General features: G+C 36.8%; 1 protein-coding gene across 5 annotated transcripts in view; it reads left to right on the top strand.

Annotated features, from left to right (window-relative positions):
* Positions 1-19,592, top strand: part of slc23a2 (solute carrier family 23 member 2) — a 43,835-nt gene that overhangs the window by 1,297 nt on the left and 22,946 nt on the right. Inside the window, exons 1-2 of one of the 5 annotated variants that reach the window (XM_017306865.1) lie at positions 1,232-1,509; positions 17,939-17,987. The exons of 1 other annotated variant lie outside the window; for it this stretch is intronic. In XM_017306865.1, coding sequence (XP_017162354.1) covers positions 17,939-17,987 — 49 coding nt within the window. In that variant the 5' untranslated portion in view covers positions 1,232-1,509. Of the gene's footprint in view, positions 1-1,231; positions 1,510-17,938; positions 17,988-19,592 lie in introns of those variants that run through there. 3 more of the 5 variants (XM_008418180.2, XM_017306866.1, XM_017306868.1) reach the window with 3 other exon arrangements.

Genomic DNA, 19,592 nt, shown 5'->3' with positions numbered 1-19,592 from the left:
CGTTGCTGCCAGTGGCATTGATTGCAAAAGTGGATAGAACAATAAAGATTATGGATTATTTGCAAATCTTCCAGCTAAGGATCCCAAATCTAGTTTTGAAAACAATCCCTGATCTCAGCCATATTGAAAATCTATAGATTTGCTTAAAAGGCACGTTTGTTCCAGCAAACCAGGCAATTTAAATGGAGTCCATTGTTCATCATCAGCCTTAAGAATGGCTCCAAACATGGTGTGATTCCTCTGGAACTCACTAAAGGACAATAATATAAATATTTGTGGGATTACTTTATATTTGAGCCAGTATTGTATAATTTTCCCCTATGTGGATTAAAAGAAAAGAGGAAAAAGTCAGAGTCATACACACTATACTGGGAATACAAATCACTACAATCAGTTCATCCCAGAAAAGTCCCAAATTACTATACTTCTACTCGTTATGAGAATATGCAATTTTTTTTTATGTCATTATAGATAGTTTCATCATTTTCTATTCTGATTTTGACATGCCTAAAACAAATAATCTATATGTTTGCATTTTAAAAAAACATTTATTTTACATGCATCTATTTATAAATGAAAATGTAGTTTTCATGATACAGTATATTCAAAACAAACAAAACCTGAAGATCAATGCATTATTTGCAACTATTGTTGCCATTTTGAACTCGTATGATATGCATGCCTCGATGAGTGTTTGCAGTCCTCATTCTATCATAATGAGTGTAAAATGAAACAGATAGGTAAACCTAAACAGATGCAACCCCCCCGCAACATTGTGTGAAAGCAAGCAGCTCAAGACATGTGGCGACATTATTGCCCAGAAACACATTGATGCCCTCTGGATGCAGCTTGAGACCTGTTATCAAACGTGGTTATGTCACTAATGACGCAACCTGAAGCGTGCCTAATGGAAGCAGTTCAACCAACCACTAGGTGGCAGTGTGGCGGAATACATAACTTAAACCTATACCATGTGCGGACAAAAAGACCCACTGTGATTAGTGACGGGTGCCATTGTTGGCTCTTGTAAAACTACTGTCCAGCAGCAAGGAAAAAAAGAAACGGTTTATGCAAGAAAGGTTATTATTTCAGAAACTGTTCCAGGATCAGTCTGACATCCTCATGGTGATGGAGGCTGTGTAGCATCCCTGCTCTCCTGATTGGGTGAGTGTTGACTTGGAGGCGGGGCTAAAGACTGTTAACGTCACTTGAGTTATGTGAGCATGCGTAGTGACGTTCTTTAACCCCGTGGCTTTATGAAAGCCGATATAGGGGCAGTATCCGCACGTCCAGAAGGTGTTTCCGAGGTATTATATATAGTCAAGTAGCAGGAGCTGGTTTTGGAGGAGTCAGACTTACCTCATCGGGCTTTTTGTGATTGAGCTGCTTCCCGACTGGTCGTCTCCCGCTCCTCCGCCAGCGACAACAACACAAGCCACGGGGACGAGCCAGCGGACGTAACGCTAGCCAAGAGGGGAAGTGGGCTCCGTCTTCTCTTTCATCGGGCAGGTGTGTACAAAAACGAGCCATTTTTAATCCTCTGTGACGGAGTTTACCATACCTGTGGATTTTAGTTAGCCTTATTTGACTAAAATTCTCAGTTTTGGAAGCGGTTAGTTTTTTGTAACATCCGGTAACTCGGACCGGCTGCTGTTTAAAGATGTTAAGAGTTATCCTCCGGCTTGTGAGGACTCCGAGTACTTGCGTGACAGTGGGTCTCCACTGTGACCGAACAAATCAAGGCCCACGTGTTTAGCTCGTTCTTCAATCCATTCAATTAAAATTGGACTAATTACAAAGCGCCAAAGCAATCTGGGGCCTCTGTACGTGAAATAAAACTGATCATGTGGAAATTCAGCTACGTTTAGTCCATTTAGGCAAACGGCTATGTTGATATTCAATCCAAAGAGTCAGTTTGAGTCTAGAAAAAGGTTCGGGGAATTGGCTGAAAGTCACAGTGCATTACCGATGCAATGAGTTTTCACATCACTGCAATTTCTCATTCAGAGCAAGCACAAGGTTGCATGGGAGTGGAAAAACTTTTTATTAACAGGAGATGATGATCAACCATTTGCCTCAACTGGCCGGGGACTGAGAGGTCAGGAAAAGACGCAGTAAAAGCGAATGAAGGACTCAGGATGCTTTCCAAAACCCAGTACTATGTACTATAACGACAGATTAAGATTCCTTATTGAGTAAAAACTCTCAAGTGACCTCCTGCTTGTAGAAATTATTCATTTACATCATATAACTGCACTACTACAGCTGTGAGTAGATCATAGAAAATATTTTGTCATTTGTCAAAGTGAGTCTGGGAAAAAAAAAAAAAAACATCCACCACGGTGGGAACGTGTCTCATGTTTAGTATAAAGTGTTCCGTGTTATGACCAACACCGGAGAGAAGAGACGCATCTTTAGAAACGATAATGATGGTATATTATAAATAGTTTATTTATTGTATTTCAGCTAACTTTGCTCTCAGTAGTATTTCCCAAACTTGTTGTAGAAAGATGTCATCTTAGGGGAATATCAGCCAGTTTTCAACTGCATTAAGTTTTCCACTTTGATTCAGGGTTCCTATGCATCCTCAAAAAGTACAGAATTTACTTAAATTGTTTTCCAAGTCTTAATGGACACAATAAAACTTGGTCTTCAAAATTGTTTGGTTTTCCAATTTTTTTCTTTTTGTTGTAAGGTATGAAAATCTTATAAAGTTATATAAATAGCGATTTTTATACTCATTTATATAAAAAAGTTACGAGGAAGACTCGAAGATAAAGAATGTTATTTAAACAACACACTTATCCACAATTCAAAAAAGCCTTTTTTGGACTCTAGACAGCTTCAGATTCAGATGGACCTGAGGTTTCTAATCAGGGTCTTGAATACCAAAGTAAATTTCACAGATTTTCTTTTCATTCCTCCAAAGTTTTAAAATGTAGTTGGTTTGTTGTGGTCCAACTGAGAATAGCTAAATATTGTAATCATTGTTCAGCTGTTTGATTTGTGGAGCCTACAGATATAAAGGCTTGTTTTCCTTTCAAGTTACTCCAAAAAATAAATGAATGAATAAATTTTACATCTTAAAATAAGTTTGAAATGTTAATGCTACAAATATGGAAGAACCCTGTTAATTGTTGTTTACACTCTCTCAAATAGTTTTATTCTCTAAATTACAATTTGTTGTCCTCTCATTTTTTTCTCCTGTTCTGTTATTAATATAGCTGGCTCTCGGTGTTCAAGTTTTGGTTTTACTGGCAAAAGTGTGTTTGATTTACCAGACATTAACAACTTTTTTTATTATTAGCCAAATGTTTTTAACTGTTTGATGTACATCTAACCCAACAGTCAGCTGTTTTGATATTTGAGAATACGCTTAATTACCCAACATAAATCGGAAATTGATTTTAGTCATGTATTTTGACAAATTTAGTTGCACATTAATGTTGTAAGCCAATTATCTGTTTGGTTTAAGGCAATGAACAGTGTTGCTGGCTGAATAAAGGGGTGTTTGCAGGTTAATTAAATGGCATTGTAACCCCTAAAGAGGCAAAACATTCAATAAATATGACAGTTAATCAAAACACAGATTAGAATAAATGTTTCAATTTTGGTTCACAACTTCTTTGATTCAGAGTAAACTGAGTGACAAAAGCTGAAATTCAGGGATGTGTCCTACATGTTCTTTGTATAACTTTAAATGTTATTTCAATGCTTCCTTTGCTTGTTTTGACATATTCATAGTCATCTTGCAGTGAGCTGGTGAAAAGATGAACAGCTCCTCAGAGCTTTGGAAAGCTACCATTTGTTTGATGGGTTTAAAGCATCTCAAACTGAAACTGTTCATATCTACAGAATAAAACTCTAAGTTGCTACAAGAAATTAAGTAGTAGTGACCAGGCCTATTCAGCTTAGTTAGCTGGTCTTTTCAGACGGGTTCATTTACAAATGATTTTTTGAACTGGAAACACTCTATAACACCCCATCTTTTATGCTGTTGCACAAATATAACAGTCAGTCAAAAAAAAAAAAACATTTCTTGATGAACTGATGAGCCTCAGCTAATGAGGGAGACTGATGCAGCCACAGGCAGTGTAACATTAATGCAGTGTCACAGAAAGTGTCTGGCTGACAAACCACCACAAATTTAACCTACCCTTGTCAAAGTCTAGATGATGAATATTCATTAGCATAGCTTTGTATCCAGTGTGTATCAGCATTTTCATTTTGAGCTGTTTTTAAGTTAATAAAACCAGCCGCCACTGGGGCTTCGCATCAATAACCATTAGACTTACAGCGGCCTGAGTATTTATTAAGTTGCCTACATTATACCATCTTCCAAGTAAACATAAGAGAACTAACACTGATAACTTCAGAAAATATCAGCTGTCCTTTGTGAAGAAAAGGAAGTTTTCATTTGTCTGGGCCGATGCCAGCATTTAACTATCCCATCCAAATTTCTCTGAATAGTTTAAATCTTTATAAGTAAATAGAATCCATTTTCTCGTTAACTTTCCTCTGTTTTTCACAATAACTGATCCTGGAAGTGTATTTCACCTCGGAACTGTGGCTTATCTGTATGTTTTATATATTCTTCAAGGTTTTAAGATCCTGACCACTTTATTTTGACTCCATTTATTTAAAACAGTCTTTCAAAGCTAAATAGACGCATAAAATGATTTTTCTGATATAATTTTGATAAGGAAGATGTGGAAACCAGCATGACTATTGTATGACCTTAAAAGCTTACAAAACCATTAGGCTCTATTGTATTTTTTTATTCATGACTGTGTCCTGGAGACATTATCAATGTGGTGTGTGTGAAGTAACTGCGTGTGTTTATATGTGCATCAAGTGAACTTCCTGCTTTTGCCCTTTGAGTTCAGGGTCATTAAACCATGATAAGATATAGGAAGGCCATGGTAATGTTGTTCTCTCTGTATTCAGTCTGTGGTCGGTGAGAAATAAGGTTTTAGTTCCTGCTGCAATGAAGTGGATAAAAAAAATGCTTTCTTTCAAATGCATTACCATGATTAGCACATGTTGGAACATTTTATAAATTCTTAAGTATTTTACACATTTTTCTGTGCTGGAGAGAGATTTTTTTTAAACGGTTGAGGAGGAAGCTAGTTGTTTTTCATTCTGTGCTTTGTTACAGCTGTCCTGACATGCTAACTTTGAGTTATTTTTTAACAAGACCACAAACGTTTAACTCTGACTATTCACATAGTCAGAGTGTGCCATTGGCACTGGCACGTGTGGCCAGTGCCATTGGCACTGGCACGTGTGGCCAGTGCCAATGGCAGCACTGGCACATGTGGCCAGTGCTGCCATTGCAGTGAAGATGAGTGTTTGGTCTGGACTTCTTCCAGGATAAATAAACTTTGGCCATTTAACAAAGTTATACTTGAACCAAAGCCAAAGGTCAGAAGATCCGTTTGTTAGCAAGTGTGCTCACTCTAGTGTGGGATTTGACACTGATCTAAAAATAATCTTTATTTTCTTGCAAGAAACAAACTTTTCAGCAACATATATTGATTTTAAAAAAGTGCTAGTTCCATTGCCAGATTATTTTACTTATAACAACACATTTTCCTATGTTTTCCCATGCGACATTATGTATCAAGGTTTCCCCCAAAAAACTTGCTTAGCCCGGTGGTTGGGGCGCTTGGCAGTCGCCGTGTTTTGTCTTGGCCCGCCATGTTTTTGAGCTAAAAGATGTTTAAAATTGAAAATATAACTTTGGAATTGGAAGATTAATATCTGAACACCAACTATAAAATCATTAAAAACCCAACTTAAATAAATAAGCAATGCTGAAGTTGCCTGGTGGGGGCACAAGTAAAGCCTGGTGGCCCACCAGGCTTATAATACCCTGGAGAAAACCCTTTGTATCTAATAATCCAAAATACTAACACTCTAATGGGTATCTGCTCAAAAGAAAGCAATCTGATTCCAATTTACTTAGCTCTTATTTTATTACTCAAATAAGATATTCATACACATGCATAGTTTTACCTGGATGTGAATGGAAAAAGCATTACGAACTTCCATTGTCCTATCATCTTTAGCATATGTTTACTTCAGATCTTTTCATTGAGTCTGAGTAAGCAGATGACAGGCTTACAGACCAGGTTAAGGTGAACTGGGTCGCAGAAATTGATTCTTGGTCCCGTTTTCTGTTGGCAGCATGCGACTAAGATTACACTGTACCACTGGGTCAGGCCCTGCCTTCACCCTGTACAATGAAGGTGTGTGTATGTGTGTCTGCGTAGGTGTAATATTACAGCATGTTGCTCCTGATGAAGTGGCACACCTTAACTCCTAACTATGTTCTCATTTTTATGTTTATTTATATTCTGTTTAAATTTTCCCAGTAATACTGTAGACTTTGGTGTTTTGAGCTTCTGGTTCTGCTGAGTGATAGAAGTAATTATGTAAAATGGGGATTAAACATTGAAAAGGCAGCAAAATACACCATACGATTCTTGCATAATGAAAACGGTGTGGATTAACCTATTTAATATATTTAACTGTGCAGCTTTAACAGTAGTTTGCTTCAAGACAGCATTATTAAAGCCATGTTTTTTCTTACCAGTCCTGCATAAATGATGAACCTCTTTTTTTTATTTATTTTTTATTAAACTAGCTAATGAAAGCTAGAAATCAGAATTGGGCAATTCTCTTGATTTGGCAGGACAAATCCCCAACAAATCCAATTTATTTTATTTTTTCGTTCCTACTTATGGCCCTTTGAAATCAGTTTTCTTTTCCATATCTCACTTTTTTTATTTATTCCGAATTTCACTTTTTTCATTTTAACTATATTTATAAAACCAAAAGGTGTGTAATTGGAGTGATTTAAAATCAATAGCCAAGGAAGACCACGTTTACTTCTGTTCAGGTTTCATAAATATAACAATGGTTCAACAGACCACTGAATGATTTTACAAGGTCTTAAAATGCTTTTAAAGAATTCAAAACAAAGAATCTAATGTTTTTCACATTTTATAAAAGAAAATGTCACAAAAACCTTCAGTCAAATCTTGCGCAAACTTCCAGAACCGCACAGCATTCTGGGGGATGTAGGCAGAGGATCGATTTTAGCTGCTCGACCTCTCACCTCCAGCTACGATAGGCTCACGGCATCAAGTTACTCACTCACTCTTTGATTACTTTTGCCATCGCTGAGCTTTTTTCAAGCTTCTTCTTATCAAGTAGTGGCAGGTATGGGAGCTACAGTCATTAAACAGTCACCTTTTTGCCAAAATCTCCTTTGCCACACAATAAAAGGCATTATTTTTCGAAGGTGATGATTTTCATTAGTGTTAATGTGACTGAATAAACCTCAGGCATTTATTTGAGAGATCCTCACGTCTTAACCAACAAACAAATCTATCTGGAAATGCGGCTGAAAGAAAAAAACAGTTTTTATGTTTACAGTTGTTTGTTCCAACTTCAAATAAATCAAAGTAAAATTACAGGGATTGCTGACGACACATTTTGGATTTATGCTGGATTTACAAACAGTCCATTTGAGGAAGACCTTGAATTATTTTTTCCTGTCTTGAATTGTTTTGCTAACGAGGCCTTGATCTGGATTTGGTGAATAGAAGCGCCGAAATCCACCAAACTTGATTTCAATGTTGAGGGTATTCACTGACCTCATTTAGACTTGAGTCGGTGTTAAGTCCATTAGCCCTGATTTAGACAGATGTATTTAGTCTATTTTTTGGACTTGCTGAAATTGACTCATTGACGTAGATTCTTAACAAAAATCACGTCATTTTGTTCGCAGTTGTGCCGAACTCGACACCAGGCCCGGGTCGGACTATGAGCTCTGTGCAAAGTGTTGCGTGATTGGTCAGAAGTTTGTTGCTGTGTTTTATGGACTCGGACAGCAACGTTGCCATTTCAGCTTCTTCCGATATCCAGTTTGTATCCGTAGGAGACTTAAATATTTTTGAGGAACGTGCCGACTGTTCGGTTTTGGATAAAGTATGTGGGAGCCTTCACTTGAAGACAAAACCAGGACACATCTTTTATAAGTCGCTGTTTAAATGTGGATTACAAAATGGGGAGATGTAGCAATCGGAGACTGATGCACCTGACTTCAGTTTTGTTTGCTCAGTTTTTGGTTCAGAAACATTTCCTCTAAACCTTCAGCACGTCTGACATTTTACAAAATGAGGTCATTTGATGTTGTAAAAAGAACTGGAGCAAAGCAGTGGCCTACTTTGTATCAAAGTTATCAAGATTTAATCAGCAGGCTGACAGATGATGAATGAACCGGTAGCAGCACGCCAAAGAGGGTTACTAATTGACTTGCTCTGTCGATGAACGAGAAGCGGATCACGTGAACCATTTCTGATCTCGTATCCCGAATAAAAGGTTTTGCACCTAGGATACCTATTTTTCAAGCAAATTTTCTTGAAAAGGTGGTGAAATGAATAATCGGCAACCAGCCAGTTATTGAACAGAATGACTAGTTTGTGTCTGAATCCTAAGAAAGGCATAAAAAGTTTAATTTACCAGACCAGGTCTTGTGGCTTTTCTGTTAAAAAATGTCAGGTAGGACTTTATTTTCCAAATAATTTCATTTTCCGTCAGTAGGTATCGGCAATCTATTCAAATCAAATGGAAAAATACATAAATTTACTAATGCAGTAAAACTATGGAGCCTATAATAACGCAAAAGGTTGCAAATAAGTGTCTGCTTATATCCAGAATCTTCTGGCCTTTAACACATGAATTGGAGTGATTAAAAAGTAAAGTTTGGAATAGTTTAATATTTTCTGCAAATCTTTACTTTTTTGAAAGATGTTATTCATCTGGAAGGAAGTTTCAGCTTTAGGTTTTGATTCTGCTTTGCTAATTCTGGTATTTTTGAGCAACTTCACCCAACTGATTTCACTTTTTGATAGTGTTGCTTTTATCTCATCTTTAACACCTTATTTGTTTTTATCAGCCCTGTTGCTTATTGCACTACCACACCTCATTTCATGAAGAAAACATCTCCTTTGGTGTTTTCCCGGGTTTCACTCTGAAATATCTGCGATGTGGCACCACAGTTCAAATCGGCTGTGAGTTTTGATCAGTGTATCCCAAGGTTTTCATCTTCTGACTCGCACAACAGAATGAGAAGCTTTATTTTACTGATTTAGCTACAGTAGTTTATTTTAAAGAATAAATGTACTTTAGCCATTTATTAAAGCCAGTTTGGTTTCAGTGAAGACCTCATATGTGTTGATTCCTGACCCTAAGCCTTTATTTTTATTAATAGACAGATGGGTAGAGCAGGGTAATTCAAAATAATTTTTAATCTTTGTTTACATTGTCGTTAAACAACAAAAAAAAATCAAATGATGTAAGATTTGTTTATCCAAATTCAGTTTATTTTACTCCATTTTAGTCCAGTAGAGTCCATCATACAGTTAAATTAGATGATTAATTTTATTTTAGTAAATTTACAACATTACAAAACAGGAAAGCAAAATAAAATACTATTTTACAAACCAGTAATTTACAAAAAAGAAATGGTTGAACCCGAGGCTTATTCTTGCCTATATACTCCAGTTTAATCCAAATTATAATAAAAGACTGGGAAATTCAGTGAATTTCGTAAAGCCAATTGATAGTTTCCAGTCGTTGGCTTTGCAGCAATCCCTTTTGGAGCCAACATGTGGCAACTGTTGACATAGCCTCCATGCAGATTATTGATGTTTTCAGTATTTCGGTGGCGTGTTCGTCACATGATGCTTCGTCAGTGTCGGTGCTGGTATAGTTAGATAAAGACTGTGACACACTGATTAAATGTCCTCCGAGAGTAATTACTAATAATATAATGCTCTATTATAGGTTCTTATAAATATGCAGATTAAATGTGGTTACTTTTGCCTTTTTTTTCAATTTGCATTTTTGAATTAAAGTTAAAATTTTGTACTGAATTTGATTGCATAAATTATATATTACTTATGCTAGTCTTATCAAAGAAAAATTGTATAAAACAGTAGGCATTCAAATACGGCGGCTAGGAAGGGCCAACAAAATGCCACAGAAGATGATGGACTAAAACTAAATGCGTGCTTAAGTGGAAGTTATGCTAGCAGGTATGGCATAATTTCTTATTTAGTTTTAGCATCAGTTCTGCTGTGGCTTTTGCATTTTGTTGACCCTTCTGGGCTGCCATAAAATACTGTTTTATACGCTCATATTAATGTCAGTAGTCAAGACCAATCAAAACTCTCAGATAAGAATAAACCCATTCTGCTACTGTTAGTGAATTAGTTATTGGTAAATATTTTAATAGAATTATTTTTATCTTGAAGTTTATCTACTGTGAAATCTGATGTTATGCATGGCAGCAGTATGATCTGGGCTATTTTCTGCAAAGGTTATGGTATTTAATAAATATTCCCTCTTGTTTTTTTGTTTTGTTTTTTTGTCTTGAGGAAAAAAAAAAGGTATTAATTTAGTTTATTTGACAATGTGGCTTATAGCTCATTGATTGTGAATGACAAAAATGAGCCAGTGTAGACCTTTAGCATAAATCTAATCTCTTATTTTTAGACATCTCAGACTGATTATTGCAGAGCGCTAACCCAGTTTTATAGCTTTGTGTGTGCCAGGACACAAGCTGTTTTTAGCTCTTGAAAGTTTTGCAACATAGTACAATTGAAGCATTTTATACTATGACCCACTTTTTGTAGTTTCATAACTTTATTTGCTATAAAAACTACAGTGCGTCTCCTATGATGCAGGTAAAGCAAAGGTAGATTGAATGAAAGGCCTTTCTGCTGTTACTTTCCAAACAAATGAAACTGGTTGCCTGACTGAGCTGCAGTGAGTCTGATCTCACGTTGGCTTAAAGGATTTCACCAACTTAAAGCAACAACGAATACCTTGAATTTAGATCCCTGCTGGGCTTAATGGAAAAGACGGCGCTGGAAATGCTGGGGGGTTTAGCAGCCTATGGAGGAGTACAGTCACAGTAAATGTTGTCTGAGAACAAAGACTGTAAATGACTCCCATTCATCTGCTGCTGACACCTACCTGTGAGGCCCAACATGCTGCTCTAAGAATCAAATGAAGAAAAACTTTGAAAATATCAACTCGTTTATTCGTTTAATTAAAAATTAGGCTTCTCTAAGTGTTAAAAGACATTTTTTATTTAAGTCCTCCTCTTTAAAACCATTTCTACACTAATTCGTCATATCCTACGATTTTTTAATATTCTTTTTTCCAACCATGTCAGAAAAAGCTGGGGGTTTTTGTTTTTTGTAAGAAGAAGGGACTAGTGCCAAGTTGATGACCAATCACCATTATACTGTGACTAGGATCTAATTGAAATATTTGCAATTAGATTTAAATCTTTTTGATGAGATTACGTTGGATTAATTTTAAATTAGAGCTACACCAATTTGAATCCTAATCTCAAAGATCTGCTTTTATGCAATGTTTTGCAGACTGTTTGATTCCAAATGCCATGCATTAAAACTCTTCATACCAATATTGCTTTTGGCCAATTGGATTGTCTTCATTGCCTTTTTTATGCCAACACCTGATGAAGATATTAGTAGCCAAAATATACTACTCTAAAAGGGGGATAGCAACACTGATGATGAAGAAAATATGAGGAAAATTACAATTGTCATTGTTAATTTGTAAAATTTTCTTTGCTTTTCATCAAATTAAATCATTTATTCCTTAAAGCATTTATTCCTGGACATACTTGGTCTGCCTTGGAGTCCCATCAGACTTAAGGTCTTTAATTTCTTGGTTTTAAATTAATTATAGAATATACTTTGTTGTCTCCTAGGATAAATTTGTAAGGGTGTTTATTGCATGGTAGCTGCTGCCAAAACAATGTTTGCCTAGTTTAAAATGCACATTCTGTAACTGAAGTCCTTTTACAACATGTTAAAGTTACAAAACTAGAACAATGACGCAACACATGCACACGTGTTTGGGTTATAAAACCAGAACAGGATGGCCATCGTATGTTTAAGTGACTTTTATTTTTTCCGTTAAGCAGTTAAATGACTCTGCATTTACACATGTGGCTGGGTCTTGTAACTTGTGTAACGGATTAAGAATGGCTCGGCTTTCCACAGACAGCTAGTGTGTCATTAAATAAAATGCTTCTTGTAAAGTCAGCACAACATGATGTCCATAAAAAAACAGAAATGGTTATTTTAGCTCAGCATTTCAGATACATTTTCAACCTCAAAGCGTCAGCTGACCAGTTTTACTTCTGAAAATATCAGCATTTCTAAGCATTATTGACGATAAATATGGAAGTAACATAAGTAATGCTCTGAATATAACAGAAGCTCCCATAAATAAATACATCTCGATATTGGAGTACGTTAACCAAACTTGTTATCTTGAGTCAAGCTGCCACTCCCTAATGCCGCTGGAGTTTGGGTTTATCTAGAGGTTTGCATTGAATTTAAAAACATTTGAATGTTAAGAAATTTATACTGGTGGTTTAGGTCAAAGCATTGAAATCAGCAAAAAGCAGGATTGTAGGTTTTATTTCCTTTACTAGTCATTCAGGCCTCAAAAAGCTTTAGGCAATTTATTGCAGCTATTGTTGCTGAAATGAGAAGATACCAGGCATTTCTTTGTAATCATTGGAAAGATAAGTCAATTGGGTGTTTCTAAATTTTAGCATTTTGTAAACAAATATAAACAATATCTTTATGGCAAATTGTTACGCTTTTTTTATTTGTGATGCTGGAAAAAGTACCTTACGTTTCCAGCTGGTGCAGTTTGCTTTCACACGGCACTGTGCCAAAAAAATCAAACCCTCTGGAAAAACCCCATTCTCCAGGTTGACAGACCAAAACCTTCTTCATAAAATATAAACCAAATTGGAGTCGCATCAGATTTTAGTGGTTGCAAGATATTTCTTTTGTGATTGATGAAAGATCCTGACCCTGCTAACATTAGAGGCGCGCATTGTTCTGGTCGTATTTACCCAGAATGCCCTGGGTTATAGTCCGCTTCCTGCTTTTGATATACTTTCAAACCGCACCAAAGTTCACTTCAACTGAACAGAGACCGAGGTTTGTAGCCAGACCAGAGTTCACTTTTTTTGGTCCACATCAGTTTGATTGTGCGTTTACATCCCCCTAAACGAACCGGACTTTCTACACATACAAAGTAGATTTAAATTGAAGACGACAAAACGGGGCTGGTGTGAATGCACCTTGCACCTAAAGCTTTCACAAAAACTTTATTAGTTTGGGTTTTCTAACTTGAGCCTCTATGGAACCAGATGGGAATAGGTTATAGTCAGGTTTTGTCTTCTTGTTATGCATGTAATCATATTCTGTATGCGACTTCTTCTCATTCCTTTGCTACTGGAACATCTGCTGCTGCCCTTTTATCTCCGGTTACCTCTGCTCCACTGGCAAAGAAGTCAGTCTCTGTAAACACGACCTTCCTGCTGCTTTACATTTCTCTCTCCCTGCTGTGGTGAAATAAAAACTCCTCACATGTCACCTGCCACCCTCGCTTCGAGTGACTCCTTCATGTATAGCTTTTAACATAGTTACGTCTTTTTCAAAGTATGCTATGTTCCTTTTCTTGGGGAAAAATGATTTCACAACGTCTCAACTGACATTGAAAGTGTATTCGGTGGTTAAAGTTGAGTACACCAGCAGAACAAGATAACACGAATGCATGAAAATGTTGTGACTGCGAAACCTTTGACATACTTCATCATACCTAAATCAGGTATGTCAGAGTGAAAATCTTTTGAATTCACCCAAATAAATGTTTCACAATGTGACCGTTTGTCAGAAAAAGCTTTTAGTGTTGATAATAAACCAGGAAAACAGCTTTTACTTTTATAGGGTAACCTTGAAATGCTTATTGGGACATTAAAATGACTAAAATTACTTTTCAGGGATGTTAATTTGGGTAATTTTACCTTCAGATATTTCCGCTTGGAAGCTTTTATTGCTGCTTATTGTATGTTTTGTACATACTGTCCTTAAAGCTTTTACTATATATATATTTTTTTCTTTAATCAGTACAGATCAAAACTTTATGGATAGTCGCTTTTTCTTTACTATGTTTTTTCTAAGTCAATTAAATAGGTGTCCCAATTTGATGACGATTCAAAAAGGAACCTTTTTAATTTATTTATTGGAAAAATGCTAAAGTAAACTAATTACTGCATTTCTGCTCAACAAAATGTAAGTGTTCATCTGCGGTCAATGGACTGACTCTTCCTCCTTTGGTATTTTAAACATCTGCTCACACCTAACAGAAAATTAAATGTAGTACACTATGAGCTCTGCAAGGCAGGCCAAACAGTCTAAATAAATGAGACAGAAACAAGCAGACATGCTTTACTAGGAGAACAGGTACTCAAATTACGACTTCACTCTCCTTGTATTCCAACTTAAATCTAGTAAAATTCGAAGTTTTTTTCTTGTATTTTTGCTTTATTCTCATAGTACTATGACTTTATTCTCGTATTGTTACGACTTCTCTTAAGGTTTTTTGTCTTACTACTTCTTGTGTTATTAGAACTTTATTCTGGTATTATAACTTTATCATTGAGTGAATTCTCGTAACACTCCTCTATTCTCATACGACTTCTCATAATATGACTGTTCTTGTAACGTCTTTATTCTCTTAGTATTATGACTTTTTATTCTTGTAATCCATTATTTTTTTCTTAACCTGGGCCTAATATTCTGTCATAATATTACCACATAACTGCTCCTTCCACCGCCTTATCAGGCTGTAGAGCCTTGAACATTCAACAGCCTTCCTCTTCTGGACTGAGTTAAAATAAAATAGAAGTGATTTCTCATCTTATTTATTTCTTTTCTTTCATAACTTATTTCCTCAGAATGCTCTCCTGCACGAATATCCCTCCTTTCCATCACACTTTACATAACAAGAGAAGATAGATTTATAAAACTAGATTTCTCTTGCGTTGCATAACTCGTTTCCCATCTTTTTCTTGCTCCATTTCTCTGTTCTATTTTCTTTATTTGTGTTGGTTATGATGCTTTATTGGGTCTGGACTCCCAGAGACCAAGCGCAGATGAGTCAGGCTGCAGGGGGTTTAGTCTCTTAGGCACCTGAGGAGCCGGAGCATTTGAGGATTTTATGCTACAGTAGTGTGGCTTTTCTGGTGTTGGCACATGCCTCATCAGACCTTAAGTCACCCAGAGGCTGCTGGGATTGGGATACTTCATATCAGACTACACACGCACACAGTAGTAAGCTAAAATTACCCAATTTATTTCTATTTGCTAAATGCCACAATAATGAGAAAATTAGACTTATTTGTCAATGTATTCCAAGTCAGAGGTTTACATACAGAATGATTGTGTCTTTAAGTAATGAGCCCACATCGTTGCATCGTGGCTTTGTGAAATGCTGTCATGTTCATTTATGCTTTAAATTGAGGTACAAATTAAAGGCAGCAGACTAATTAACACAGTTAACAGTGTACCAGTTGCTTACAACCAAAATTGGTCTAGAACACGGCCAACATTCTGACATGTTTCAGTTAATTGGAGGCACTGATGCAGGTATTGCACCACGTTTGTGTGCCCTGAACGAAGGGAACAAAAAATTTACAGATACTTGAAGGTGCCGCATTAATCTGTTCAAATTATTATAAGCAAGCATAGACTTGATGGGAATGTCCAACCATAATACTAGGAAGGAGACGGGTTTGTGTCCCAGAGATGAACTGGTTTTGATCCGAAATGTGTAGATTGACACCAGAACAAAAGCCAAAAATTCTCCTGAAGCTGGAAAGACGGAGACATTGTCCAGGGTGAAACTTGTTGTTTACCAATATGGCCAAAAGACCGCTCAGTGAAGAGGAAGCAATTACTTCAAAAGAAACATTAAAAAGACAGATTTTAGCTTGGTAATAGACACAGGGAAAATATTTTTATTTAACTTTTATTTAAGAAGACATGTCCTGTGGTCTGATGAAACTAAAGTGGAACTGTTTGGCCATAAGGAAGTTAAAGCTCCAGTGTAAATGGGTCTTCCACCCTAAACATACAGCTGGAGTGGTTACAGAGTGGCTTAAGGACAACGGAGTCGATGTTTGGCCGTCAAAGTCCAGATATCAATGCTCCGGAGAAGTTGTGGGCAGATCTGACAAAGAGTGAGTGAGGTGACCTATAAACCTGACGGTTACACTGGTTCTGTCTGGAGGAATGGGCCAGAACTCCAGCAAACAGTTGAGAAACCTGTTGAAGAAAACCTGGAAGATTTGACCCAAGTCATACAATCCAAAGGCAAGGCCACCAAATACGTAAAGTAAATAAATCTGACATGTTCCGTCATTGTGGCACTAAACAAATGGAAATCATTTTAATGATTCCAGTTGATCAAAAACAAAGAGAAGTTTGGTCGGCTTGATGTCACACTGGGAGAAATAAAATGTCTTTTTATGAATTGGATTTCTGATTTCTGCTTAGATGATATATTTTTAATCAATCAATCAATAAAACTTTACTTGTATAGCACATTTCAGCAGCAAGGCATTTCAAAGGGCTTTACATAATTAAAATAAAAACAGCATGTAACATTAAATAAACGGTGAGAAAGAGAGAAAGAGAGAATATGTGCTCTATCTTCCTGGTTTTAGTGAGAACGCGAGCAGCAGCATTGTGGATCAGCTGCAGCTGTTTGATTGATTTGCTAGTCAGACCTGTGAAGACGCTGTTGCAGTAATCAATGCGGCTAAAGATAAACGCATGGATGAGTTTCTCTAGATCGCGTTGAGACATAAGTCCTCTAATCCTAGAGATGTTCTTCAGGTGATAGAAGGCCGACTTTGTGACTGTCTTAATGTGGCTCTGAAGGTTCAGGTCAGAGTCCATCACTACTCCCAGGTTTCGGGCCTGATCGCTGGTTTTTAGTTGTAATAACTGAAGCTGTGCGTTGATTCGGGTTCGCTCCTCTTTAGGTCCAAAGATAATAACTTCAGTTTTGTTTCTGTTCAGCTGGAGAAAGTTTTGGCACATCCACTCATTGATCTGTTCTAAGCATCTATTCAGTGATTGGATGGGTTCAGAGTCACCTGGTGACATCGTGATGTAGAGCTGTGTATCATCCGCATAATTGTGGTAGCTAATCCTATGTCCTGTTATAACCTTAGCCAGTGGGAGCATATAAATATTGAAAAGAAGGGGTCCTAGGATTAAACCTTGGGGTACCCCACATGTGACCTTTGACCTCTCTGATGAGAAGTTTCCGATTGAAACAAAGAAATCCCTGTTCTTTATGTAAGATTCAAACCAGTTGAGCACTGGACCGGAGAGTCCGACCCAACTCTCCAGTCGATTCAGTAAAATGTCGTGGTCAACAGTGTCGAAAGCTGCACCGAGGTCCAACAGAACCAGCACTGTGGTTCTCCCACAGTCTGTATTTATATGGATGTCATTGAACACTTTTACAAGGGCCGTTTAGCATTAATGAGTCCTAATTGGTATTAAATAACGGATCAAGTTTCATTTTTTTTAATCTGTATGGAAGCTAAAATTACTTTTGAAAAAAGATGAGCTGTAGTTTAATGGGGTTTTTTTCACTTCAGCTTCACTTCAAATTACACCATCTCAGGTTTTTTGTAAATCTTGACCTCTGACCTCTGCTGTTACTCTTTTTAAAACTCTTCCTACATGCATAATCCTGCAACTTGTTTCGATGTGGAGGGATTATTCTGCCGTACAACCTTCTCATCAGCACATTAGTCACACTAATACGTGTTGTTTGTGATCAAATGCTTTCTGTCAAATTAACTTTTGTCTCACCTCCTCTTCCTCTTTATCCTCGACCCTTGTGTGTTTCTCCTCTGTGCCTCCCCCCCACCTCTTCTTCTCGTTGCTCTCCTCCCTCCTTCGACTTCCTCCTGCTTCTCCTTTCTCTTGCTCCTCCCACACAGATGCTCCCAGCCGCCCAGCTTGACAGGAGTGATGGGATGTGTCAACTAGGTATTACACCTGTCCCAACATCTTACACTGCAAGCAGTGACAGTGGCTGGGGAGGGCGTGGGGCTCCAAAACTTTAATTTACGACAGGAAACGGCTCTCATAAAGGCAGATGTAAGAAAAATGAGGACGAATAAATTAAAGGAAATTGTATCATTTTAGGGCTGAAGGGTAGGAGAAGTATATTTTAATATTTGTACATTTCTGTTCTTGATGGAAAAATACTGGCAGGAAATAAGCAGAGAAATTAAGGATGCAGTGTCATTTTTGACAGATTCAAGTTGTTAGAAAACTTGCATGCTTCTCTTTTAGTAAAATATGATTGAAGTCGAAATTACTGGTTTTCTTTCTGCTTTTTTTTTTTTTTTAGAATATAAAGGCGGGGCAATAATTACCCGTAGAGGCATTGACGTATTTTCTAGAATGTGGGCCCCTGGGCTGGAGTCAGTTTTGGTGCCCTATCCTCTAAAGAAACATTATTTTATTAAAACAAATTATACTTAAATGACAGGAATGGATTGATAGGTTTAATGTGTCTCCTGTTTCCAAAGAAATCGACTATAACTTAAGTTTACAAATACTTGAAAATCTCATTCAGATCAATGCAACTCACCAAATTTGTACCTATGAGTTTTATATAAAGTTTTTTTTTTTTTTTGCAAAGCATACATTAAAAAAATAAATACAAAATAATAAATATTATAACCTTTGGTCCCTCCAGAAAGTGGGGCCCTGTTAAAGCACAACCCTTTCTAACATCTAGCCTAATATTCTGCCTTAATGCTTTAAAGGAAGTTTAGACATTTCTGCTGTCTGCTATTTTTGAGTTGAATACGTCACCATGACCTAGTGATGGTCAGAATAATATCACTTCTTGTACAGCATAACGTGTTGAAAGTGTTTCACGTTAAATACCGCTAAATGAATGAGGTAGAAGTGAGTTGATTTAATTTTTTTTTTACTGTAATACAAACATAACTGGTATGTGGTTGCGCATCTTTCTTGCATATTTTTTTTATTCTTCTATAGTTAACTGTATGGATATGACTGCATGGCACAGCAATCATTCCTTCCAATACAAATAAAATACATGAAATACATTGATCAATTTTCTAGTTACCAATAATCAAAGGCAACTTAAAGGAACTCTGTTTAAAAGCATTGTTGCAGTTTTCTGGAAAAAACGTCTTTGGATTGAAAAGGTTGCAGAGCCTTCCCCTGTTCATGGACTCAATGAAAGGAACCAAGTGATGCATTTGTTCTCATTATTAGGGAAGATAACAGAGACTGAACCAGAGGAACATCTGTCAAGGTCATGTTTTACAAAGAAACCGAGAATTAGACACAACCATCATGTGACTGATGAAAGCTGAAAGCTTTCTTCCTGCTTTTGTGCCTTTTTTATTTTTATATCATCTCTGTTTTGAATACTCTCTTCTTCCTCTTCTCTGTCATTTTCCCCCCATGCTTCACATTTTTTTATTTTTTTATTCATTTCTGTGCCAGACTCTGATGGCAAGAGGAGTCAGTTTCACATCCGATCACATTAATAATCCCGGCTTTTTATCACCTGGACCAAAATCTACAACTATTTTAAAACTAAATATA

The sequence above is a fragment of the Poecilia reticulata genome, linkage group LG9 (genome assembly GCF_000633615.1).
Source record: "Poecilia reticulata strain Guanapo linkage group LG9, Guppy_female_1.0+MT, whole genome shotgun sequence".
Classification (NCBI taxonomy): domain Eukaryota; kingdom Metazoa; phylum Chordata; class Actinopteri; order Cyprinodontiformes; family Poeciliidae; genus Poecilia; species Poecilia reticulata.
The sequence above is the reverse complement of the archived record's forward strand: the minus strand, read 5'-3'. Positions and strand labels throughout refer to the sequence as shown.